This window comes from Dreissena polymorpha, chromosome 6 (assembly GCF_020536995.1).
Source record: "Dreissena polymorpha isolate Duluth1 chromosome 6, UMN_Dpol_1.0, whole genome shotgun sequence".
Lineage (NCBI taxonomy): Eukaryota > Metazoa > Mollusca > Bivalvia > Myida > Dreissenidae > Dreissena > Dreissena polymorpha.
This window is the reverse complement of record NC_068360.1, coordinates 89935501-89963242: the sequence shown is the minus strand read 5'-3', so window position 1 is coordinate 89963242 and position 27742 is coordinate 89935501. Positions and strand designations below refer to the sequence as shown.

The window sequence follows — 27742 nt, the reverse complement described above, 5'->3', positions numbered from 1 at the left end:
ATGCACGCGATTCGGGTAGTTGAAATCAGTCTACAGAATTTTTCCTCCCCTCAGACTTCACCTCAATCACACCCCTGATTTGGTTTGTAAACACTTTAGCATTCACATTTCTCAAGCATCCTTTATCAAAGTTGCTGAAAGATCTCAGTCATTCACATAATTAATGCCATAATTATTGCCCTTAGATTGTCCAAATTTTCATTATAGTATATAAAAGTCCTTGAAAACACTCTAGAGGTCACAATTTTGTTTCAGATTTTATGAATCTTGGTCATAATATTTATTTTTGTAAGCAAAGTTTGATGTTTGGTTAAGGGGGGGGGGGGTGATCAACTCAAAATATAGGTAACGGCCAGGTCAAATCTAACAAAAACAAAAACACTCCATGCGCCGGAATTTTTGTTCAATAATGATGAAACTTTACCAGGATGTTTGTCTGGACAAAGGTAAAGTTTGACATTTGGTAAAGAATGAACCGACTCCTCTCAGGTGAGCGAACTAGGGCCATCTTGGCCCTCTTGTTAATTAAATAATAGTTCCTCTTTAACACTAGTTATATATCCTGTGAAATCAGTTATGTGCATATTTGTGCAGTGCTTCTGCTGAACTTTCATGGAACGGTGCAGCACTCTGCAATCCTTAGGTCCCACCCAGCTCAACTGGACACCTTGTTTGGTCTGGACATATTATTGCACTGCAAATTTTATTAGTAGCGTCAATAAGGAATCGTTAAGTTATAATACTAGTTAATTAATGATTGAAACAAAGTTTTTAATGACAATATATTCAGACTATAGTATGAAATATGTAACAGGTTCTATTGAAATATATGGATAACACAGCCCTGTTGGTGAGAATGTCCTTTTGACAAAAGAGCTCCCTGACCTTCTCAGATCTCAGCTAGAGCACTTTTGTGTCATGTGATAATGTCAAAACTCAAAAATACTTAAGCAAAAATTGAACAATCAGTGGCCATGATTTCCAAACCTCCAGTTTTCACACTTGAACAAAGCCCAGGGTGTGTTTTGTTTTGTTCCCCAGGTGTTTAAGTTGATGCGGGTGGTCCAGCCCTACTCATTCTGGTCTGTCCTGAGATGCATGCCTTCACTGATCCTGATTTTATTTCCCAGGTGTTTGAGTTGACGCGGGTGGTCCAGCCCTACTCATTCTGGTCTGTCCTGAGATGCTTGCGTCCACTGATCCTTATCAGGGTCTTCAGAGTTTTCCTGAAGTTCTCACTGCCCCAAAACAGGATCAACTCCATATTCAAGTATGTACTGATTCTATATTCAAGTATGTACTGACTACATATTCAAGTATGTACTGACTACATATTCAAGTATGTACTGACTATATATTCAAGTGTGTACTGACTATATTCAAGTATGTACTGACTCTATATTCAAGTATGTACTGACTCTATATTCAAGTATGTACTGACTCTATATTCAAGCATGTACTGACTCTATATTCAAGTTAGTACTGTTTCTTTATTCAAGTATGTACTGACTCTATATTCAAGTATGTACTGGCTCTTTATTCAAGTATGTACTGACTCAAATTCAAGTATGTACTGACTCTATATTCAAGTATGAACTGACTCGAATTCAAGTATGTACTGACTCTATATTCAAGTATGTACTGACTCTATATTCAAGTATGTACTGATTCAAGTAAGTACTGACTCTATATTCAAGTATGTACTGACTCTATATTCAAGTATGTACTGACTCGAATTCAAGTATGTACTGACTCTTTATTCAAGTATGTACCTACTCTATAATCAAGTATGTACAGACTCAAATTCAAGTATGTACTGACTCTATATTCAAGTATGTACTGACTCTATATTCAAGTATGTACTGACTCTATATTCAAGTATGTACTGACTATATTCAAGTATGTACAGACTCTATATTCAAGTATGTACTGACTCTATATTCAAGTATATACTGACTATATTCAAGTATGTGCTGACTCTATATCCAAGTATGTACTGACTCTATATTCAAGTATGTACAGACTCTATATTCAAGTATGTGCTGACTCTATATTCAAGTATGTACTGACTCTATATTAAAGTATGTACTGACTCTATTCAAGTATGTACTGATTGCAGCTTGATGCTGGTTAGGTCTAAAACATTTGGTGTTGTACGGCAAAAGATGTTTTTGAAGTTAGTTTTTGGAAACTTTTGGATCAATATGATGAAAGGCAGATATTTGTATAGAGGCATGTGGTAGTGAATTTCAGTTTATTTGCAACAATAGAAGGATTTTGCTGAAAGTGCAATACTTTGTAAGGACATCTTGCTACCCTTTTTTATACTCAAATAGGGCAGATTTTAGTTACTGGCATCTATGTGCAGACAGTACTGGTTAACCAGCTTATGGAGGAAAAGTGAGAGAAGGTTAAATCTTGGATGTATTTTGACTGAAATATTGCTGAATAAAGCTACACATAAAGGCCTCTGTCTAGGAATACTGGGCTTAATGCATGTATGTAGAGTATTGTTCCAGATAAGCCTGTGCAGTCACACTGTTCACCGTAACTGGATTCCTATTTAAAACTTCCAAGAGACAATAAATTTCATAAAAGCGACAAGTGTCATCCCTGATTGTGCAGATTGCACAAGCTATTCTGAAACAACACTTAAGGCACGTGCATTATGCCCAGTTTTTTCAAGAACAAGGTTCTTTAACCCTTTGAATGCTGGGAAATTTGTCGTCTGCTAAAATGTTGTCTGCTGAATTTCTAAAATTAGCATTTTCTTCGATTTTTTTCAAAAAATACTATCAGAATAGCAAAAATGTCTTCTATCAGCAGATGTACAATTCATCATTAAATATCATATTGTAGTCTTGAAATCTTTTTAAATAGTTCTTGAATTTGTGATGAAAATATTCATGTGTTCTCCAGGCGTTCCTATCAGCAGATCTACAATGTGACAATCTTCTTCCTCTTCTTCATGATTCTCTACGGCATATTGGGAGTACAGTTCTTTGGGGAGCTCAAGTACCACTGTGTCCGTAATAACGTCACCAATACATCGTAAGTACCACCGTGTCCGTAATAACATCACCAATACATCGTAAGTACCACCGTGTCCGTAATAACGTCACCAATACCTAGTACATGTAAGTACCACCGTGTCCGCAATAACGTCACCAAAACATCTTAAGTTGTTTCACTGTGTACGCAATAATGTCTTCAATACTTCGCAAGTTGTACCCTTGTGTCTGCAATAAACTCACCAATACTTAGTACATGTGCAGTTTAAAAAACAAATTGTATGGTGCTAAGAAATCTAAATAAGTATCCACTTTACTTATTTTTCTAAGGTTACCTGTAATTGAGATGAACAATATGCACTTTACAATTTGTGTTTCCAATTGAAATATTACTTACCGAGAGTGCAGGCTTTTATGGCTTCTGGTTGCACTAACATAGTATATGAAATTGTTTACCAATACATTGTCAATCTGTTAAAAAAATATTTAGAACATATATAAGAATGTGTACTAAAGTTGTGAAATAACAATTGTCACATCACATATGAAATACTGAAAAATTATACAATGTAATTATCAACAACATTAATTGCTTCAAACATGTATGTGTTAGGTTGCTTGCAGCATATGTGTAACATAGTTTGCAGCATATGTGTATCATAGTTTGCAGCATATGTGTAACATAGTTTGCAGCATATGTGTAACATAGTTTGCAGCATATGTGTAACATAGTTTGCAGCATATGTGTAACATAGTTTGCAGCATATGTGTAACATAGTTTGCAGCATATGTGTACCATAGTTTGCAGCATATGTGTTACATAGTTTGCAGCATATTTGTAATATTGATAACTGTTTATCAGTGTGATACTATGTTTTTCGCTGTCATATACAATGTATTTTTCAATTTACCGTTTAAATTTTTCTCATACAACAGGGAGATAACTGTGTTTGACCTTGCAATCCCAGACACCTACTGTTCCCCTGACAACAAGCCAGGCCACCACTGTCCCAAGGGAATGAAGTGCATCTCTATTGATATCCCGAAAAACAATAGGGGATTCAATGGGTTTGATGAACTGCGTAAGATTGCTTGTTTCTATTTAACACACTAACCCACACAAGTTAATACATAAATCCATACATTAGAATTGTTTGTTCCTATTCAAAATGCAAATCCATACTAAAGATTGTTCTTTCCTATTTAAAACGCAAACCCTCACATTTATTGTTTGTTCCTATTTAGCACACAAAACCACACACATTGTTTGGTCCTATTTAAAATGCAAATTCCACTCACGTTATACATTTTCTTTTAAAGAACTAATTTACTGACTGGAAATAAACCATTATTGAGCCGAGATGGAAAAATACAAGGTCCTTACATGACCTAGCATAGGCAGGAATCAAATAAGCCTCACTGTTAGAAAATATGGCTTAATCCATGCGCGTTAAGTGTAGTCCCAAATCAGCCTGCGCAGTGTGCTAAGGCTAATTTTCATACACAATTTTTTGGCTTTTATGGTATATTTTGTTCAAAAGAAGTCTAGTCAAACCTAAAATCCAGTTAATTCAGAAATTGTAGTCAGACTGCACAGGCCAATCTGGGATGACACTTTACACACTTGCACCAAGCCAACAGGCCAATCTGGGATGACACTTTACACACTTGCACCAAGGCCAATCTGGGATGACACTTTACACACTTGCACCAAGCCAACATGCCAATCTGGGATGACACTTTGCACACTTGCACCAAGCCAATCTGGGATGACACTTTACACACTTGCACCAAGCCAACAGGCTAATCTGGGATGACACTTTATACACTTGCACCAAGGCCAATCTGGGATGACACTTTACACACTTGCACCAAGCCAACAGGCTAATCTGGGATGACACTTTACACACTTGCACCAAGGCCAATCTGGGATGACACTTTATACACTTGCACCAAGCCAACAGGCCAATCTGGGATGACACTTTACACACTTGCACCAAGGCCAATCTGGGATGACACTTTACACACTTGCACCAAGCCAATCTGGGATGACACTTTACACACTTGCACCAAGCCAACAGGCCAATCTGGGATGACACTTTACACACTTGCACCGCACAGGCCAATCTGGGATGACACTTTACACACTTGCACCAAGCCAACAGGCTAATCTGGGATGACACTTTACACACTTGCACCAAGCCAACAGGTCAATCTGGGATGACACTTTACACACTTGCACCAAGGCCAATCTGGGATGACACTTTACACACTTGCACCAAGCCAACAGGCCAATCTGGGATGACACTTTACACACTTGCACCAAGCCAACAGGTCAATCTGGGATGGCACTTTACACACTTGCACCAAGCCAACAGGCCAATCTGGGATGACACTTTACACACTTGCACCAAGCCAACAGGTCAATCTGGGATGGCACTTTACACACTTGCACCGCACAGGCCAATCTGGGATGACACTTTACACACTTGCACCAAGCCAAGTTTTCTCAGAAGGAGACTTATGTATGTAACACTTATGTTTCTTTAGCAACCCATTTCTTCTGTTTCTATAGCAACCAGTTTCTTCACGGTGTACGAGGCAGCCTCGCAGGAGGGCTGGGTGTTCCTGCTGTACCATGCCATGGACAGTCTGGAGTCCGGGGTGGCCCTCGTCTACTTCATATCTCTCATCTTCCTGCTTGCATGGCTTGTCAAGGTATCGGTAGTGTCCGATAGGGCCCAAATCCACCAACCCATTCTTAGACTTGAAAATTAAGAAAAGTCTTAGATCCAAGGAAAAAAACTGAATAAAGAAATATGTATTTGAATGGGTTATTGCCAAGTTTTACTCAAAATAAAAGGAATTATTGAATATTTTTATTAAAAAATGTTCTTTATTCCAATTCTTAAGTCTTAGAATTGTTTGGTGCATACAGGCTCTGATCCATCTTCTCTCATCTTCATGCTAGCATGGCTCATCAAGGTATGGGTTGTGCCTTCTTTTCCCTCATGAATGATTGAATTTAAAACAGCTTATATGACCTTAGTTCTGGGAAAACTGTGCTTAATATATGTGCGTAAAATGTTGTCTCAGATTTGCCCTTTACAGTCTGCACAGGCGAATATGGGACGACACTTTACTCACATGCATGACCCACAGTTTTCCCTGAACACTGTAACTCACATGCATGACCCCCAGTTTCCCTGAACACTGTAACTCACATGCATGACCCCCAGTTTTCCCTGAACACTGCTCATATTAGAAGTCTTGGAGTAATTTACCCCAAGTTTTTGTAACAGGATTTCCAAAATTACAGTCAGCAAAGTTTCAGCATGTTTGAACAAATTTGGATAGAAATATTGAAATTATTTGTTGAATATATAAATCTTCATAAATCTTAAGATGAAACAGCTGATACCTTATTTTAACCATGAATATATACTTTAATTCAGTTGAAATTCACAACATGTGTCTTGCACTGTAAAAGCTTTTAAAATTGTCCCCACATTCCCCACATTCGTCTTATTACTCCATTGCTGCTGCATAGTTATTTAACTCTGTAAAAACATTTTAAATTGTTCATTCTTTTGTAAATGACACTGAAAACAAAATGCCTTTTTTGCATCTTAAGTAATCATAAATGGCATAAATTTGTCCCTTCTTTTTTGTTTTAGAAATGTTCCATGGCCAATAACAATTTAAAAACAACAACAGTTTTGCAGTGAAAATATGAATAGAAAAACACACACACAAAGCCCAACAATTTAATAAAACTATGTGTTGGTACACCACCACACAAACAGGGCTCCTTCTGGCTCACAATTTTCTGAGCCCAATTTACTGTAAAACACAGATATTTTTAACATTTTATCTGTTTTACAGGGTTTTATAAGGAAAAATTATAGCCAGATGGAAATTTCTTAAGCGAAATTTGCTTATATGTGGCAATTGGATAATTTGGTAAATTTCAGATTAAGCCCTGCACAAATTTCAGTGTACTTGCATTTCAGAACATCTTCATAGCCGTGATCATCGAGTCGTTTGCCGAGTTCCGCGTGCAGTTCCAGCAGATGTGGGGGTCTCGTGGGAAAGACACTGACTCGGACTCATCCCAGGTATGAGGTTTAATGCATGTGCTTAAAGTGTTGTCCCAAATAAGCCTGTGCATTCCTCACAGGCTAATCAGGGACGACACTTTCTGCCTAGTACTTCCAGCATATGTGAAGATCCCCTGGGACAGACACTCAGAGTCAGATGTGCATTTTTACGCGTTAGTAGCCCCTTAGAAAACCCAATTAAATGATGGACCTTTCTTACTAAATTCAAGTATTAAAGGCTTCATTTCCAACCTTAAGATACTGATCAGTGGCAAACAGCATACAACTTGACCAGACTGCGAGTAACTTCTGGCTTTATGCTGGTTTCATATAGCCATTTTCACTCTGCTTCTGAGTGGGAAAGGGTTAATAAGTGAATATTCTGGCGATTCAACAAGCATTCCAAATGAGCCTCATTCTTGAAAAGTGGGGTTATATGCATGTGCATAAAGTGTCGTTCCCGATTAACCCTGTGTAGACTGCGCAGGCTTATCAGGGATTACACTCTTGGTTTTATAGGATTTTTCTCTTTTTCTCTAGTCTGTTTTATAGATTTTTATGTCCCCTACCACTATGGTGGGGGACATATTGTTTTTGCCGAATGTCATTTTTTAAAGTAGTCTTTTTAGAAGAAAATTCAGTCTATCTGGAAAATGTCTTCCCTGATAAGCCTGTGTGGAATGCATTTAAGGCTTATACCTTCACCTTAAGATACAAGGCCTCTTACTGACCCAGTATTGAAAAATACAAAGTTTGGCTTGTAATTTGTCTCCCCATAGGTGATACAGCAGGAGGGTGCCAGCTGGCGGATGGTGATCCAGGATGAGAACAAGCCCCAGGGCCTGGCCCCGCCCATCTTCCAGCAGATCCTGCGCTCCAGTGCGTTCCATGCATTCATCCTACTCATGGTGCTAGCAAGCGCCATTGCCGAGGCCAGTCTGAGCTTCGACCATGAAACCAAAAACCCCAAGAACACTATTGACACCTTCTACTTCATAGAGGTATATACCAAACACCATAAAAAGCTGCTGCATAGAGATATCAGTGTTTTTTTAATGAGTCCTTTTAGATTGGGAAAAACTGTGTTGTTTTGACTTAAGTTGTGTTTTGATTTTCTGTTTTCTTACCACAAAAGCTTGAACATTAAAAATGCAAGTGTTTGCAAAATTTGCTAAGGAACAACTTGAAGAGCTGGAAAGATTAACTGAATGTTTCCATAATTTAAAAATATGTTAAGGGGGGGGGGGGGATAAAACTTCAATTGGGAATTTTAGGCAGTCAGTGGGGTAAAATGTATGCTTCTTTAGATTGTATATGAAGCTGAATTTCGGCCCCACATTTGACAAAAAAAGCAACACTGGGTATGTTCCTCCTCTATGCATTTCACTTGTGAAATCCCTAGCATCTATAAGTACCATGGATCTTTGTTCTTCCTTTCCACATTTTTCTTGTGAAATTCTTTCTTCTGCCCTTGTGATTTTCACTTGTGAATGCTCTTTTCATTCCATTTTGCATGTCACATGTGAACTTTTGTCTTTCTTCTCCTAGCTTGTCACATGTGAACTTTTGTCTTTCTTCTGGTCTAAATTGTGCATGTAAAAGTTCATCTTCCATTCTACTTTTGCATGTTACTCTTCCTTCTTACGTTCCATATTTCACCCTAAGCTCTTTTCCATTTTCACCTATAAACTACTTTTTACACTTGAATTTCACAAAATAACTTACTACTTTTTTCCCCATCTTATGTGTGTGATCTTTTTTTTGATCCAACATCCCTCAGGTTATTTCTTTTCTTTCATTGTACTTGTGATGGTCCTTCTTCCATGTTTATATGAGCTGTGTTTTGGAAAAACTGGGCTTAATGAAATATGAGTAAATTATCTTAATAGCTGGTATTCTTCAGGCGATTCACTGCTAAATTTTTATTAATTAATAATTGCCAATTATGAAGCTATTTTTAAAAAGTTATGTATTTGTTCATATCATCCATCTACTGAAAAATATCAAATAAACAAGAGATGTGTTTGTCAGAAACACAATGCCCCCTATTGTGCTGTTTTGATTTTTATTTTTTTTTGACCTTGACCTTTAAGGATGACCTTGACCTTGAACTTCCACCACTCAAAATGTGCAGCTTCATGATAACGCCGCTTTGAATTTATTTTTTTTACCTTTGACCTTAAAGGATGACCTTGACCTTGAAGGATGACCTTGACCTTGAACTTCCACCACTCAAAATGTGCAGCTTTATGAGAACACTGCTTTGATTATTTTTTTTTGACCTTTGACCTAGAAGGATGACCTTGACCTTGAAGGATGACCTTGACCTTGAACTTCCACCACTCAAAATGTGCAGCTGCATGAGAACGCTGCTTTGATTTTTTTTTTTTTTTTACCTTTGACCTTGAAGGATGACCTTGACCTTGAACTTCCACCACTCAAAATGTGCAGCTTTATAAGATACACATGCATGTCAAATATCAAGTTGCTATCTTCAATTGTGAAAAAGTTATGGCCAATGTTAAAGTTTTTTTCGGACGGACGGACAGACTGACATACACACATACTGACATACATGAACTGACATACTGACTGACGGACAGTTCAACTGCTATATGCCACCCTACCGGGGGCATAAAAAAATAACTTTTCAAATATTTTTTGATATACAGTCAAAACTGAGAACAGCGGTCAGTCAAGGGAAATGACAAAAGTGACCGTTGTCGACTAGTGACTGCTATTGCCGATCACCACTTTTTTTAGATGTTTGATCAGATGGTAGTATTGCTACGTCCTTAACCCACCCAGTCGTTCGCACACAGTGTTAAACAAAGGCTTCTTGAAGATAACTAAGCATAATAAGATAATTAATTTAAATTAAATAATACAGAATAATGTCTTATAAATTGATTTAATTTCATAACTATTTTTAAACTAAATCTATGACTATATCAACGATAGAATTGTTGTTTACTCGTGCATCTCGTTCATTCCGTAAATTCCACAGTTTGTATTAATTATGCCCCCCTTCGAAGAAGAGGGGGTATATTGTTTTGCACATGTCAGTCTGTCGGTCCGTCGGTCTGTCCGTCCACCAGATGGTTTCGGGATGATAACTCAAGAACGCTTAGGCCTAGGATCATGAAACTTCATAGGTACATTGATCATGACTGTCAGATGACCCCTATTGATTTTCAGGTCACTAGGTCAAAGGTCAAGGTCACAGTGACTCGAAATAGTAAAATGGTTTCCGGATGATAACTAGAGAATTCTTAGGCCTAGGATCATGAAACTTCATAGGTACATTGATCATGACTGGCAGATAACCCCTATTGATTTTCAGGTCACTAGGTCAAAGGTCAAGGTCACAGTGACTCGAAACAGTAAAATGGTTTCCGGATGATAACTCAAGAATGCTTACGCCTAGGATCATGAAACTTCATAGGTACATTGATCATGACTGGCAGATGACCCCTATTGATTTTCAGGTCACTAGGTCAAAGGTCAAAGTCACAGTGACTCGGAACAGTAAAATGGTTTCCGGATGATAACTCAAGAATGCTTATGCCTAGGATCATGAATCTTCATAGGAACATTGATCTTGACTGGCAGATGACCCCTATTGATTTTCAGGTCACTAGGTCAAAGGTCAAGGTCACAGTGACTCGAAACAGTAAAATGGTTTCAGGATGATAACTCAAGCATGCTTACGCCTAGGATCATGAAACTTCATAGGTACATTGATCATGACTGGCAGATGACCCCTATTGATTTTCAGGTCACTAGGTCAAAGGTCAAGGTCACAGTGACTCGAAACATTAAAATGGTTTCCGGATGATAACTCAAGAATGCTTACGCCTAGGATCATGAAACTTCATAGGCACATTGATCATGACTTTCAGATGACCCCTATTGATTTTCAGGTCACTAGGTCAAAGGTCAAAGTCACAGTGACTCGAAACAGTAAAATGGTTTCCGGATGATAACTCAAGAATGCTTACACCTAGGATCATGAAACTTCATAGGTACATTGATCATGACTGGCAGATGACCCCTATTGATTTTCAGGTCACTAGGTCAAAGGTCAAGGTCACAGTGACAAAAAACATATTCACACAATGGCTGCCACTACAACTGACAGCCCATATGCAGTCCAGAGAATCATGCCACGAAAACTGCTCATTCAGGCTGGCTTGGCTGAAGCATATTTACAGTTACCGCTGATGGGCCACATGTGGGCTGTGGTCAGTCTCTCAGCATGGTAGGGTAATTAGGGGCCATAAAACTGTCATACAACTGCACAGGACCGGTGTGGTTTCAAGTTGCTTCCAAGTACTGTTTAACCATGTATTCTAATAATTCTTCTTGTAATAAAAACCTTAAACAGTTGTGCATGTTTCCACAATATATGTTTAGACTAATAAGTTAATTAAAATACAGTAAAATATATAATTTCAAGATATTTAGCCGGATTTTTTTCAAAAAAATCTCGGCTTATAGATTGATGTTGTCGGGCGGGCGGGGGGGGGCGGGCGGGCGGGCGGGCGGCGTGCTCGAAAATGTTAAAGTTCTTATTTCATGGTATAACTTTGGTATGCTTGGACCTAGAGTCTTCAAACTTGACATGAAGGTTGGCCAGGATTAACAGATGACCACTGGTCATTTCAAGGTCATTCATTTGAAGGTCAAGGTCACTGTGACCTTCAATATAAAAAATGTTAAAGTTGTTATAACTTTGGTATGCTTGGACCTAGAGTCTTGAAACTTGACATGAAGGTTGGCCATAACTAGTTAGTAACCACTGGTCATTTCAAGGTCATTCATTTGAAGGTCAAGGTCACTGTGACCTTGAATGTAAAAATGTTAAAGTTCTTATTTCATGGTATAACTTTGGTATGCTTGGACCTAGAGTCTTCAAACTTGACATGAAGGTTGGCCAGGATTAACAGATGACCACTGGTCATTTCAAGGTCATTCATTTGAAGGTGAAGGTCACTGTGACCTTCAATATAAAAATGTTAAAGTTGTTATAACTTTGGTATGCTTGGACCTAGAGTCTTGAAACTTGACATGAAGGTTGGCCAGAACTAGTAAGTAACCACTGGACATTTCAAGGTCATTCATTTGAAGGTCAAGGTCACTGTGACCTTGAATGTAAAAATGTTAAAGTTGTTATAACTTTGGTATGCTTGGACCTAGAGTCTTGAAACTTGACATGAAGGTTGGCCAGAACTAGTAAGTAACCACTGGACATTTCAAGGTCATTCATTTGAAGGTCAAGGTCACTGTGACCTTGAATGTAAAAATGTTAAAGTTCTTATTTCATGTTATAACTTTGGTATGCTTGTACCTACAGTCTTCAAACTTGAAATAAAGATTGGCCAGTACTAGAAGATGACCACTGGTCATTTCAATGTCATTCATTTGAAGGTCAAGGTCACTGTGACCTTAAATGTTAAAATGTTAAAATTGTTATAACTTTGGTATGCTTGGACATAGAGTCTTCAAACTTGACATGAAGGTTTGCGAGCACACTTAGATGACCACTGGTCATTTCAAGGTCATTCATTCTAAGGTCAAGGTCACTGTGACCTTGAATGTAAAAATGTTAAAGTTCTTATAACTTTGGTAGGTAAAAATGTTAAAGTTCTTATTCCATGTTATAACTTTGGTATGCTTGTACCTAGAGTCTTCAAACTTGACATAATGAAATTGATGGAAACTTCAAACAATATGTTACTTATTTGCTAATAAAAAAATTGAGATCAAACTTTCCTAATTGTCAATTCAAGTTCATATTTGTGACCTTAAATGTTATTGTTGTTCATGTATATGCATGCATTCAAAACATAACACAAGGTTTGCTCATGCCTTGAAAAGTACTTACATTTCATTTTGACCTTTGAACAATATTTCAGTAATTTAAGTATTGCATTGACAAAAACACGAAAGGTACTTTCCTGTCATTTAAATCAAAAATCCGGCTTCAATGCGGTCATCTCCGACCGCGGAACTCTTGTTAAAATACATGGAATATTTCGAAATTCAGAATTCATATTCATAAAAAATAGGTACATGTATGAACAATATGTACTGGAGTCATGACATTTGAGACATTTTGCTTCATTATTAATTTCAAAATGTATTGTTTGCAATAAACACAAAACAAAATATCCAGACAAAAATGTCACACAAGTTTATTCACAGATCAATGCAGTAATTAAGCTCACAGTGTGCATTGTTTTGCTTATCATGCTAAAAGGTCACATTTTAAGATATTTATTTGAAGTTAACACTGACATAACACTAATCTCTGGCAGTTTACTACATTTTTGACAAGGAACTGACAAAAATGCTCATTATTGACACAGTGCATCCTTCGATGCTGTATGCACGAGATTTTAAACATAAAATCTTATATCTATTAAATTTTAAAATATAAAGTTAAGTGACATGTTGAAAAATTTCTAAACACTTCGAGTACAATAAAATGTACAAACAAGCAGAGTTAAAATTGTCCTCAATCATTTATAACTTAAGCTTAAGCTTAAATCTGTTCTAGACTCTCCAAAAGATACAACACTTTGTGTACAACGGAAAGCTCATTGAATGGCTCTTTAATTGTCTTTCAGGTTCTACTAAACATTAATCTTTTCTAATACACATATGAAAAGGTATAATCATGTATTGCTTTAAATGAGTCCTGAATAATATTGATAAATACCAGGTATATTCTATTTAAGAGATAATTTCCAGGCCAAGTAAACAACTTACACATTATATTATTGCAGAGTTATAGTACTAAGCAACTTCAGTCCTTATGACACCTTGAACGACTTTTCCAAAAATAAGTATACTCTGATCAGACAGCTCCTAAAGGACGTACTTGATTATGTTAAACTATGTTTGCTAATGTATGAGCAAACAATGCTTGGCAAAAATATATGATGGCATAAATTATGCTACCTTTCATCCGATACACATTTTTGTTATTTTTGTTAAGGTATATAAAACAAAAATTAATTGAATATTCATAGACAACTGAGAAAAATAAAAATGGATCTGCAATGGTAATAATTTCAATTCACTTATCTTGATTTAAAATTAGAGTCTACTTTCTTTCATTGCATACTGTTAAACATACAAGACTATGTTACATTAATAAATCTCTCATAACTTACAATAATTATTTATTGTTAAAGGGGTCATTTCACAGGCTTTGGCAGGTTTGGAAGTTTGTCATTCAATGCTTTATATTGATAAATGTAAGCATTGAATCTAAAAAGTGCAGTAAAAAATCAAGAATAACATTAAAAAAAGAAAAAAAAGATAACCCTCAGCAGGGCTCGAACCACTAACCCCTGGAGTTCTGGAGTAAAATGTCTACCACTTAGCCAACTCGGCCATCCTTCCTGATACAATGTCGGATGTATATTATACCTTATCTAAGCAATCCTCGTAGTTTTCAGATGTCCGTAGAAATGATTGTTGTTGAAAAAATCAAACAATTGCCTCGCAATGTTTATTATGCACAAGGTATAAAATCTCGATTTCCGACAATGTTTGCATGTGCTTCCACGAGTAGTGAATAAAACACTGTGTAGCTGTTTCATACTAGAAACGCAGAAGGTACCTCAGAAGTGAAGTTTGGGCAAACCAGCCAACTTTTTATCAACCTTTATGGCCCCTAAATTACTCTAATCATGCTGGGATGTTGACCGCAGCACACAATAATGGGCATCTTGCCATGTATCTGTAACTGTAAATATGGTTAGAACTGACCAGCCTGAATGAGCGCTTTTCGTGGCATGATTCTCTGGACTGTATGGGGGGCATGCATGTTTTACAAACAGCCCTTGTTTACATTCATTTGGATGTATTTTTAAATAAAGATTGTCACATGTCATTGATGTCACGTCCTTACAGTTACAAAAGCGGATTCGCTGTTATAAACCGAAAGTACGGTTTACTGTATCGTTCTAATTCAAAGAAAAAGACGCAAACATTTTGTAAAAAATATTTAGTTTGTTATAAAAATTGCAATTCAATGTATATTTTTCCTGAATAGACGATTTCTAGTCCTTTCATCGCCTACTTATAACAACACTCGCAAGCGCAGTGTTGTTTTTAAAACCTTATAAGTGATAAATATCTATTGACTTTGTTATGCGCTCATGCTTAGTCGTTATGAATGCAGCGGATAATACACATTCTAATTGTTACTTGCACCTGTATCATTTGTAGTCTTAATTTTTCGCGACTCGAAATGACTGACGCATGACTGTTGTTTTCAGTTCGAACATGACTTTCGGAGTGAAATATACTGACCGTTGGCTGTTATGGACGAATGACTGTTATTTTCAAGTGTAATATAGAGTGACCCTTGTCAGGGGAAATACAGACTGACCGTTGTCTGCAATTGACCGTTATTCTCAAGTGACCGTTGAGGTCAGTTTTGACTGTATCAACACAGCATCTGTTTTGTTTGTGATGTTGTTTTAGTATTGGTGTTTGTGTGTGTGGATATGTTCTAAGATCTAAAAATATCAATAACTTAATAATGTACATTCTATATTAACACAACCCGTATGTATTTTTATAAACATGTTCTAGACACAACTCTCATATGATGTAATATTAAGTTATAATGTATAACTATGTATTTTGGGCTATAGGCCTTTGTTTATAAAATAAAATTGACTTCTCTTTACTTTACTAGTAAAGATTGGTTTCATGGCAAATGTCTTAGTTTCAAACAGGGAATAATGAATTTTCAAACAGTCACTGTGTCTTATGTACAGTGTATGCGAAACTGTTGCAATGTTTTAAATGACATCTATATATATATATATATATATATATAATATATATATGTGAATATGTAAACATTTGTAGCCAAATATAAATTATCATCATCTTTCTCCAACAGTCACCATGCCTCAACCACTATTATGTCATAATTTTGATACATTCCCACAATTATTGAGCCTGTGCGCTTTCTGTAATAGACTGATGTAGGGCAAATCACACCATACTGCTCTGTGTCCACCTCTGCCAGTATCTGTCTCCCATCCCTGTCCACCTGGCGAATTTTGTCGCACAAGAATTCACACACCAGAACTTGTCCTGAGGCTGTAACATGTAGGCCAGGTAGTACATTTGTTGTGCCCAGTGTATGGATAGACAGGATTGAGATCACTGTGCCGTCCCTGGACAGTGTGACCAGTTGCTTACTGCTCACGTTGGTCACATATATCCTGTCGCCCTCTGGGTTCACTGCACAGGCTGTAACTGTGGTATCGAAATCAGTGATGATTAGGTCTTGTTATTACATGGAAACGAACATCATGATATAAATAGTAGTAAGTCTAATGTTGTTGTTACATAATAAAGTCAGCTTTTGTGTAGTATTTAGTTCATTCATAAAACATTTGATAAATTAATGAACATGAATAAAATACTTACAATAACACTTGTTTATTCTCATTTATTTTGATACATTGGTTAAGTGTTTAAGTTTGCGAATTATAATGAAAGACATTATTGTCTAACTTTAATATAAAATTGTTAACTTATTATGATAAAAGTATTTTTTTGATTTGCCAATCATCTGTATTTGTGAATATTCATAAGGATCATAAAACATCAATTTGTTTGAGAAGATTACTGGTATTTGGAGCTCATTACTTTTTTATTTGAATGACATGAGAAGCATGGGTCTTTATAGATTTCTAAAATCTTAATAATGCTAGTTATAATTTTTACCTGTCCATTTATCTGATGTATCCTGATATATTGTGCTCAGCAGTCTTCCATCCACAGTATAGTGGTATAGAGCAATACCATCGGTAATGTACAGGTTACCCTGATGATGTGTAATACCCCAGCACTTATGCTGGAGCTTCATTATCCTGTCCTTTATCAAGGAGTTACCATTGTTCACTCTGATGAAGTGGAGCTCATTGGTACATTCATTACTAACAGCAACGAGACTGGAGTCAATGCTGCACATTGCCGATGGCCTAATAGGCAAGTAACAGTAGGCCACCATCTTGTATGTCTGATTCAGAAGCTGCACGTTATTATTTTTCCGGTCTCCAATGAGAAGTTCTCCAGAAGCTGTCTCACAGATACATCTTATATAACATATATGTTGATCATCCCCTATTGTCACTCTGTACCTCATACCATTCTTCACTCTTAGGATTTGATTAGAATTGCTTACTGCAACTGGTTGATCTCCCTGGACCAGCTGGTGGGATGAACTTCGTCTTGATACTGGATCAGACACCTGATCTAACCTGTTGACATCACTGGGTTGATTTCCAGGGTTATACTGTCTAGATAAACCAGAGTCTGGATTGGAGTGGTTACCCTTTAATCCTGGAGTTATTTGGTTTCCAGGGTCAGACTGGCTGCATGCTGTAGGTTTATTCTGTCTGGCAATTGTGGTCTGTGTTGTCCTTTTAGCCAGTTGTGAGGGTTCCACTGTGCTCAGTATTTGTCCAAATCCTGAAAGAGTGGACAGGGTTTGTTGCATGGTTGTATCAGGAATGAATGTTAGTGTCATCACATTCTTTGTGGTCATTTCTCGTAAAACTGCTTCTACTTTGAGGGACTGGTCAAGCCATTTTCTATACTTTTTAAAACTCAATGCTTCATTTTTGTCTTTTCTTCTCATCCAATCTTCTTTTACGCATGTTATATGTTTTATGGAGTCAGTGCAGTTTTTGATGTCAGTTTGAATAGATGCCCTCATATTGACCAGAAATGTGTCCAACTCCTTCTTGGTATTCTTCTCCAGTTGATCCAAAGAATCGTTAAGTGTCTTTCGTAAGGCATTGATCTCTTCAAGAATTTTCTTGTAAGATGTCTCAAGAGACTTTATATTTTCCTCAAGATCATTTTTCATATGTATCAACTGCTTGTGTTGTGAATCAACTGTTGTCGACAGCTGCTTGAAGTCTCCTTTTTGATGGTGGTCTTTCACTTTGTCAGCTATTAGAACCACTTGACTGCATTTCCTGCAAAAACAAATCCTTTTAAGTTTACATCATGTATATGTTTTCACAAGCATTGTTAATATTCCTAGATTCATTTTGAATCATATTATTTTGTTACATGAAATATCTTTAACAACATATAATTCCCTGTCATTTTAAACTTAAGAATAGATCTTCCTTAATAAATAGTTTAACACTGTTATTCATACAGAATAAGGGTTACACAGAAAAGTCTTGATTCACATGCACATTCAAATAGTTACACATTGTTACTAATTGAATACCAGCATTCAGTTTCCAGAGTTTTTATTCCTTAACGCTTTCAGATATTTACCATATTTTTTGGATGTTAGTCTACCATTTTATGTTTTAAAGTTCAAATGGTTCCAAACCACAAACTTTTAGCAAGTCTTATAACCCTGTTTTGACTGAAATAACAACTTTAAATCATAGTTTGCAGAAAATAAGTTAATAACTCTTGTTAAAACTACTAAAGGTTGAAAGATAATTGGTCCTTGTTAACAGTAATATTTAGCGAATGATTTCATCTAAGAGTATCCAAGTTAGCATGATGGTTACTAGTTAGGAAAGAAAGAAGCCTGTCGGTTTTGGGGTCAACTAGTTGTTGGTGAAGTTCACAACAATTACTCATCAGGCCTGTTACTCATATATTGTTTTTTGCATAGTTTTTTGTTATCCCCAATGATTTAGTGAATGCATACCTGTAAAAATACTGGTATATGTCAACATGCCAACTTGCTGCTAGTATTACATTTTTTTATGCCCCCAGTAGGCATATAGCAGTCGGACTGTCTGTCAGTTTGTTGTTTATCCGTCTGTCTGTTTGTCCGTCCGACATTCAGTTTCTTGAGGTTTTTTTCCATAACGCTTTGAGATATTTTCCTGATTTTTGGTATATGAGTCTACCTGCAGGAGTTACAGATAAAGATCGAGTTCAGTTCAGGTCCATTGATTTTTGGCAAAGTTATGGGCCTTGGACTTCGTTATTTTCTCTATAATAACAGTTTTCCTGACTTTAAGCTAAACTTTTGCAGATATTTACTGATTTTTGGTGTGTGAGGCTATTTACATGACTTACAGATAAAGCTTGATTTTTTTTGCCCATTGATTTTTGATGAAGTTTTGGATCATGAACTTAGAGAAAATTTCTGTAAAAGAAATTTTATGAGAGGGACCAATTAAGGGCTTCATTATCCAACTTACATGTATTTTGTGAACTTTTTATGTCAATTTAAGGTAGATTACAATTAACGCTTGGCAGTTGAAATAAAATAAAATAAAAAAGGGTAGCATGTGAGTGTTCTTCGTCTTTTATGGGCTCTCTTATGTAATTTCTACAACATTGGAGGAGATATGAAAGATTGTACATAGTTGATTTATACATGTCTAAAAATATCTTGATTAACAGTGCACAATTCTGTACTTACTGATGATTGTGGACATGGCAGACGTGACATATCAGCTGACTGTGGTCCTCACAGAATCCTGTCAGTTCTCTCTTGTGCTCCTGACATTGCTCTAGTCCACCCACATTATTCTCGGGCCACTGGTCGATGTTTTCCTTGTCCAAAATTGCATGCTTCCTATAAAGATAGTTATGATACTCCACACACTTGTTACAGTAAAATTTAGAACAGTCCTCACAGTAAAATTCAGCCTCTGAGGTTCTCTCATTTTCCTGACATGTGAAACAAGTAAAATCACAGAACAACTCTGATCCTCTATGAATTGAACTCTCCATATTGGAAGCCATGTTTGTCACTATTTATGACTTCTTTTGTTGAAAACATTGAAATTCAATCTTTGTAACCCACATCAGGTGATGTTCAGTCATGCGATTTTGTATTGTGTTGTATGTTAGTTGTTGCAAGTACCCGTATTGTATTACCAATATCAAGGTTTATAATCACACACGGTTAACTATTTACAGTATGATATGGTTTTAAATGTTAAAAGAACAGTTTATATATGCTCTTGATTTTAGTTAGTCTTATCAATAATCAATTCCTCTACAAATAAAAATGGAATATTGTTGACTCATGACAAAGTTGAACTTCAGTAAACTAAACAAGTTTTTATGTAAAATAGCATGTAGACAATTTTAATCAATATTGAATAAAATATGCAGATATTGAGAGCTGTGAATATAATTGTAAACCTACAAGAGAGCAGCAGCAAAAGTTAATAATCTATTTATGAGCTCACCTGAGCACTTTGTGCTCCTAACCTATTGGCAGATTATTATAAACTTCTCTGGAATTATACTTGGGTATCTTTCTTTCGAAATTGTTCTTATTGTTCTATTGCATTGCATTTGTACATGTAGGTCACACGAGCTAAAAATCTATAAAAATAAGGAAAACTGAAAATATTCTTCGGAAATATCAACAGGCAGACTTTAATATTTGGTTTCTAACATCATCTAGTGATCCTCAACTATGTTAGTTTCAGTCAAACCCCTGAGGTCAAAAATGGCCCTACCCCAGGGGTTACATGATTTATACAGACTTTATAAACAAAATGACTGCCAAATCTTCTATAAAACAACCAGACCCATAGATATTATATTTGGCATGTAACATGGTATAGTGGTCCTTTACCAAGTTTGTTCATCCAATTTAGGTAAAAATTGGCCTCTTAGTAGCTCACCAGAGCTCAAAGTGTTCATGGGGAAACTTTATAATACTGTATTGTTTGTCTTCTGGGAATGCATGTGTCCTTTAACCTTTTTGTTCTTACAACTTCTCCCAATGAACCACTGGCCATATTTTAATGAAACTTCACAGGAATGATCCTCAGGTGACCCTCTTTCAAAATTTTTCAAATCATTCAGGTCAATTGCATATGAAGGTCATGGAAGCCAAACATTGATTTTAATTTTTTTATGAAACCACAAAGGTCAGGTATTGCTCAGAATATTGTTCTAATAATATGTCAACCAAGTTCAAAGGTTTTTTTAAAACATCACAACTGTTCCTCAAAACAGTTCAATAAGTGGAATTTTCAGGAGAGTGACCTAAGGCATATGGCCCTCATGTTTAAACAATTGACCTGCAGGCAGTGTTCAAGATATGTGTTTTTTTAACTTCTCCTTTCGACGTGTCAGGTGTTTTTCACCCTTTTGTTTGACCTTGACACAGTGATCAAGGTTTGGCGGGAAAATTAATTTCTTTCTTTTAACATGTCAGGTGTTTTTTATCCATTTGTTTTACAGAGAGAGAGTGCCCAAGCTCTCATGTGAAAGTATTTGTTCCTTTGAACATTGCAGGATCTTTTTATTTTACTGTCGTACCTGAAGACAGTTTTCAAAGTCTTGTTTAAACTTTATTTCTTCTTTTTGATATTGCAGGTGTTTTTCATGTTACTATTTGAACTGGAGAAAGTGTTCCTTTCAATATTTAAGTTGTTTTACCATTGTCTTACCTCAGGGTATTTTTAAAGATCTGGTGTACACATTTCTTTCTGCTTAACTTTTCAGGTGTTCTTCACCCTTCTGTTTGACCTTGAAGCAGTGTTCAAGATCTGGTGCCTAGGTCTCCGTGGTTACTGGAGGCGGTCTCTGCACAAGTTTGAACTCAGCCTCGTGATTGGCACCACATTGCACATCATACCAGGCTGGTACAGGACTGAGCTCACTTACTTCCAGGTAAAACCTACTTATTGGGAAAGTATAGTAGTAACCAGTCAATGTGAAAATGGAAGGAGCAAGTCTATGTGAAAATATTGTTTGAACCAGTCTTGTTGAAAGTATAGTAGGAACCATTCTACCATGCTTGTAGGTACAGAGCTTACTTATTTCCAGGTAAAACAGACTCCTTGGGAGCTCGTATAGTTGGAACCAGTCGATGTAAAAGTATAGTAGGAACCAGACTAGGTAAAAATAAAGTAGGAACCAGACTATTTGTAAGTAAAGTAGGAACTAGACTATATTAAAGTTAAGTAGGAACCAGACGATGTGAAAGTAAAGTTGGAATCAGACTACGTGAATGTTAAGTAGCAAGCATACTATGTGAATGTTTAGTAGCAACCAGACTATGTAAAAGTAAAGTAGCAACCAGACTATGTAAAAGTAAAGTAGCAACCAGACTATGTGAAAGTAAAGTAGCAACCATACTATGTGACAGTAAGGAAGGAACACGTCTTTTTTGAAAGCATGGAAGGAACCAGTGTTTTTGAAAGAGCTGTATTTATACAAGTCCTTGTTGCATACTGGTGGATTATTTTAAAGTTTATATTTTAATTTATGAATGCAGAACAAGTGTATTTAAATTGAAATGTTAAGCACTTACTGCAGTTTCTCATTCAACCTTCATTTGTTTCAATCATGTTAATAGAATTGTGTGTATTTAAAGTTATTTCAAAGTTGTTTATTCAAAATGTAATATTTAAACCTGTTTGGTTACAGTCCGTTTGAAATTGATATTTCGAGTGAAAACCAGTTTCATTAAAGTTAAAATATGTAATTGCTTGATGCTCATGCTTTTTGATCGCCTTCGCTTTTTTTTAAGAAACCTTTTTGCATTGTCAGAACTATTCGTAGGTTCACTAAATATAGAGTTTAAACTTACTTGAAGGCTCTCATTTGTGGCAGTCAGTCAGATTTTATTGTTTGTTTCTCCTGTTGATGTTTATTATTTTTACTCCTACATTGTAAAATTTAATGGTAAAAATTCATTTTTCTAAACCTTCAAAAGTCAAAGTGAGTCATGGGCGTGATAAACTTATTATGAATATGGGTCGTAATTCCAGTGCATAGTTTCATTGATGAATGTCTATGATTTGATAGTACAGTTGTTATCTGATATTTAAGGTGTTGCGGGTTGGTAGGCTTATCAAGGCCTCCCCCATGCTGGAGGACTTCTGCTACAAGGTGTGTATTTTTTTAGTTATCTTTTGAACTATATTGAGAAAGTTTTACAATTAAAAAAAGGACTTTATTAAGAATTTTATAACAATCTCTTTGGGGTTATTGAAACTGCTGCCTTTTTGCCTAAAGGTTGATAACAAATGTTTTATTATTATCGTTATTTCTCTGCACACCTTGCAGTAACAAGATGAAATAATATTTCATGCCTCGAAAAATTATTTGACAAAGTCAAAAGTACTTGCAGTACATTTCAGTTTCTGGTTTCTGATATGGCCGTGCAATTTGATTTCTACATTTTAGCCAGTTTTGTTGTTATTTAAAATAATGTAATCCCAAACTTAGCTTGCACTGAGTGACTGTTTATTTGCCATTGGCAAGTGTGTACACTCTGCATTTCAGTTTTGATAAGCATGTCATTTAAATTCAGCTATGCCACACTATTCTGTGTTCACATTTCCCACAGTTGATCAGCTCTGTGTTCCAGTTGATCAGCTCTGTGTTCCAGATATTTGGTCTTGGAAAGAAGCCCAACAGTATCATTATGTTTACCAAGTGTCTGCTCATAATTGCTCTGTGTTTACAATACCCTTAGTCTATCTGCTCTGTGTTCCAGATTTTTGGTCCTGGAAAGAAGCTGGGCAGTATAGTTCTGTTTACCATGTGTCTGCTGATCATTGCCTCGAGTATCAGTCTGCAGTTGTTTTGCTCCATCAAGGACTTTGACAAGTTTGAGACATTTCCCAGGGTAGGTTAACATCTTAACAAGCATCCCTTAAAGATAGCATTGATATGTCAAGGGTTTGAGTGTGAAATTGGGGGTATGATAAAGAAGTGTTAAGCAGGGGGCTTTATTATCAAATCTCCATGGATTAAACTGGATTTTTAGCTCACCTGAGCACAACTTGCTCATGGTGAGCTTTTGTGATCGCCTATTGTCCGTCGTGCGTTGTCCGTTGTGCGACGTCAACATTTGCCTTGTTCACTCTCTAGAGGCCACATTTATTGTCCAATCTTCATGAAATTTGGTCAGAAGATTGGTTTCAATGATATCTTGGATGAGTTCGAAAATAGTTAGTTTGCTTGAAAAACATAGCTGCCAAGGGGCGGAGCATTTTTCCTTATTTGGCTATAGCAAAATCTTGTTAACACTCTAGAGGTCACATTTATTGTCCGATCCTCATGAAACTTGGTCAGAAGATTCATCCCAATGATGTCTTGGACGAGTTCGAAAATGATGTCGGTTGGTTGAAAAACATGGCCGTCAGGGGGCGGAGCATTTTTTCTTATATGGCTATAGTAAAACCTTGTTAACACGCTAGAGGCCACATTTATTTTCCAATCTTCATGAAACTTGCTCAGATGATTTGTCCCAATGATATCTTGGATGAGTTCAAAAATGGTAACCTAGGCTTGAAAAACATTGCTGCCAAGGGGTGGGGCATTTTTCCTTTTTTGGCTATATATAGCTATAGTAAAATCTTGTTAAATTTTTTGTTTGCTCAATCTTCATGAAATTTGGTCAGAACAATTGTTTCCTGTGTAGTAAAGTTTGGTTTTATTATGTCAATATTATGTATCATTAACTGTATTATGTAATTTTTCATAACACAGAATTTTCATAGTTAACATAACTGTTTTAGTCATTAACACTTATGATAAGCCTTTCAACTAAGAGATAACTGACAGAAAGACAACATGTACATGATTTTGCAGTATTTATGTAGTATTTATCTCCCTTGTTAGTCCCCTACCGGTGAAACCGGAGAGAGACTTATGGTTTGCGCTTCGTCTGTCAGTCAGTCTGTCAGTCAGTGACACTTTTCTGGATCCTGCGATAACTTTTAGTCCCCTACCTGTGAAACCGGAGAGGGACTTATGGTTTGCGCTCCGTCTGTTAGACAGTCTGTCAATCAGTCTGTCAGTCAGTCACACTTTTCTGGATCCTGCGATAACTTTGAAAGTACCTAATATTTTATCATGAAACATGGAACATGGATAGATGGCAATATGGACATTATGCACGTCATTTCATTTTGTTACTACATCAAAAATTGTGGTTGCTAGGGCAACAAATAGACTAGAAATACTGCTGAAAATGGTGTTTTTTCTGGATCCTGCGATAACTTTAAAAGTTCTTAATATATTTTCATGAAACTTGAAATGTGAATAGATGGATATATGAACATTATGCACGTCATTTCATTTTGTCCCTACGTCAAAAATTGTGGTTGCTATGGCAACAAATAGACTTGAAATACTGCTGAAAATGGTGATTTTTTCTGGATCCTGCGATGACTTTAAAAGTTCTTAATATTTTTTCATGAAACTTGAAAAATGGATAGATGGCAATATGGACATTATGCACATCATTTCATTTTGTTCCTACGTCAAAAATTCTAGTTGCTATGGCAACAAATAGACTAGAAATACTGCTGAAAATGTTTTTTTCTGGATCCTGCGATAACTTTAAAAGTTTTTAATATTTTTTCATGCAACTTGGAACATGGATAGATGGCAACATGGACATTATGCACGTCATTTCATTTTGTTCCTACGTCAAAAATTCTGGTTGCTATGGCAACAAATACAAAAACAATTCTGACAATGGTGGAATTTCTGACAATGGTGGAGCCGGTAGGGAACTTTTATTGCTTGGCAATAGTCTTGTTTAACCTGGTTCAGTAATCTATTTTTAGTTCTGCTCTGGAAATTGAAAGATATTGATCATTGATGAATGCACTGTTCTGAGGGAAAATTGACTACTCTGCCATTGATCTATTCTGAACTGTATAAAATAAGCTGTTTTGGCTGATTTAAACACCTCTTGAGGCTTTCTTGAAAAGTTAACAGCTCTTGAAAAAGGTTGGAATTTTGAAATAATGAAACTCTAAATTATTTTTTAACACTAGCATCAAGACATTTTGGCATCATTTTCTGAATTATTCTTATTATTTTGATTATTTCTATTTGGCATTTTCTAAATAAGAAAGACTCTATTCTGTTTCAATAACTTTAGTAAATTTTTCTTATTTTTACATTTGATTCACTGAAGTTTCCTACTCTCCATCAATATTGTTCTTTAGATTAAATTAGACCTATTTTGTAAACTAGATTTTTGAAGCACTTTCTAGACTAACAGTAACTTATATTTATATCAGTTTTTTTGACAGCTTTTGAACTTCTTTTTACATTCATTAAGGTATTTGCTGTATGTTGTTCATTTTTTGTAACAATACTTAGATTCTTTAGACTTGGCTTGTACCTGTTCTTAATTTTCTGTCATTGTTTTTCATTTTCCAAGTTCTTGGAATAAAAATTAGTTATTTTTGTCAAAGCTGCCTTGGTTTTCACTTATAAATAAATTCTTTGAGTGTATTTAGGCGACTCTGACTGAACGCCTTTAGTTAATTGAATTACAACCAGTCAGTATAGTCATCCTGACCGGAAATAAGAGTTCGTCAAATAAATATTTCCGCATTACATAAGTGCTCACAAAGTTACATAACTTGTAACCGTCCTGTGACCGGTTCATTTGCGTAAGCGAAGAAGACCGCTCTACCACACCTGTATAGGACAGTTGAGTTTGATAATGGTTTGGATTGGTGAAAAATACATGGCCGCCTGGGGGGGGGGGTCTTTTTCCTTATATTTATATCGTAAAAAAGCTTGTGAACACTCTAGAAGTCACATGTTTTGCCTAATCATCATGAAATTTTGTCAAAACATTAGTTATGTGGATGTCTCGGACGAGTTTGAAAATGGTCATGATCAGTAAAAAACATGGCCGTCAGAGAGTGGGGCAGTTTTCTTTATATGTATATAGTGAACAGTCTAGAAGACACATTTTTTCCCCAATCTTCATGAAATTTGGACATATCTTGGAAGAGTTATAAAATAGTTCAGGTCTGTTAAAAAAACATTGCCGCCAAGGGGCCATTTGTTGTTCATTCTTCATGATACTTGGTTAGAACATTTGTTCCATTTGATATCTTGGGCTGCAAAGAACAGGTCATTTCTTTTTATCTCAGGTGAGCTACTTTGGGCCTTTCAGGCCCTCTTGTTTTTTGTAAAATTGCACAACTCTTAAGTCTCCTGCTGTTTGATTTATGTTATATGCCCGAAGCATCTTCTTATGATTTTGTGAACAATTATTTTAGTATTTTGCGAACAAAAATGGATCAGAAAGTACTTAAGTCATCGTTTTCTCAAATGTCAAAAGTTGGCATAATTTCAAGGTGGTTGAATTTGCTATGTTGAGAATTACACACTAGGCTATTGCTTTCCAATTCCTATACCACGTGACTTTTTAAGATCTGTGTTGGGAGAATAAAACGCGACCCAGTTAACGTTTTTAATGATGCCTTTTTAAATATTCCACCATTTTTAATGGGATAAAGTGAAGAGCCAGCTCATTTATATGAGTTTTCTATAGGTACACTGTATCATGATCTTTTTAAACAAATAAGTATTTTTTCAGTAAAGTGCAACTGCGCAATTGTAATATGAAGTCCCCACACAGATTCGACATTTTTCTAACAATTCAAACGCGCGGTTGCACATTATTTGTCATAATAAAAAATGCCTGCTTTTCCCCAAATAAAATGTTAACTAAGCTTAAGGCTGTTAAAAAGGTATTAAAGAAATCTTTGTTACTTGTGTCATGGTATATGATGAACTGATTCATTATTGCCTTTTAATTCTAGACTTTTACAGTTGTGTTTTTTTAACTTCTGTACTAAG

At 36.1% G+C, this 27742-nt stretch overlaps 1 protein-coding gene across 3 annotated transcripts in view; it reads left to right on the top strand.

The window, feature by feature from the left end:
- The window catches only part of LOC127833575 (sodium leak channel NALCN-like), a 100584-nt gene that overhangs the window by 18465 nt on the left and 54377 nt on the right, over positions 1-27742 (top strand). For all 3 annotated transcript variants that reach the window (XM_052358912.1, XM_052358913.1, XM_052358911.1), the window contains exons 5-13: positions 1131-1270; positions 2920-3051; positions 3948-4093; positions 5587-5729; positions 7025-7129; positions 7891-8112; positions 21614-21781; positions 22946-23005; positions 23616-23747. In XM_052358912.1, the coding sequence (XP_052214872.1) occupies positions 1131-1270; positions 2920-3051; positions 3948-4093; positions 5587-5729; positions 7025-7129; positions 7891-8112; positions 21614-21781; positions 22946-23005; positions 23616-23747 (1248 nt within the window). The remainder of the gene's footprint in view (positions 1-1130; positions 1271-2919; positions 3052-3947; positions 4094-5586; positions 5730-7024; positions 7130-7890; positions 8113-21613; positions 21782-22945; positions 23006-23615; positions 23748-27742) is intronic.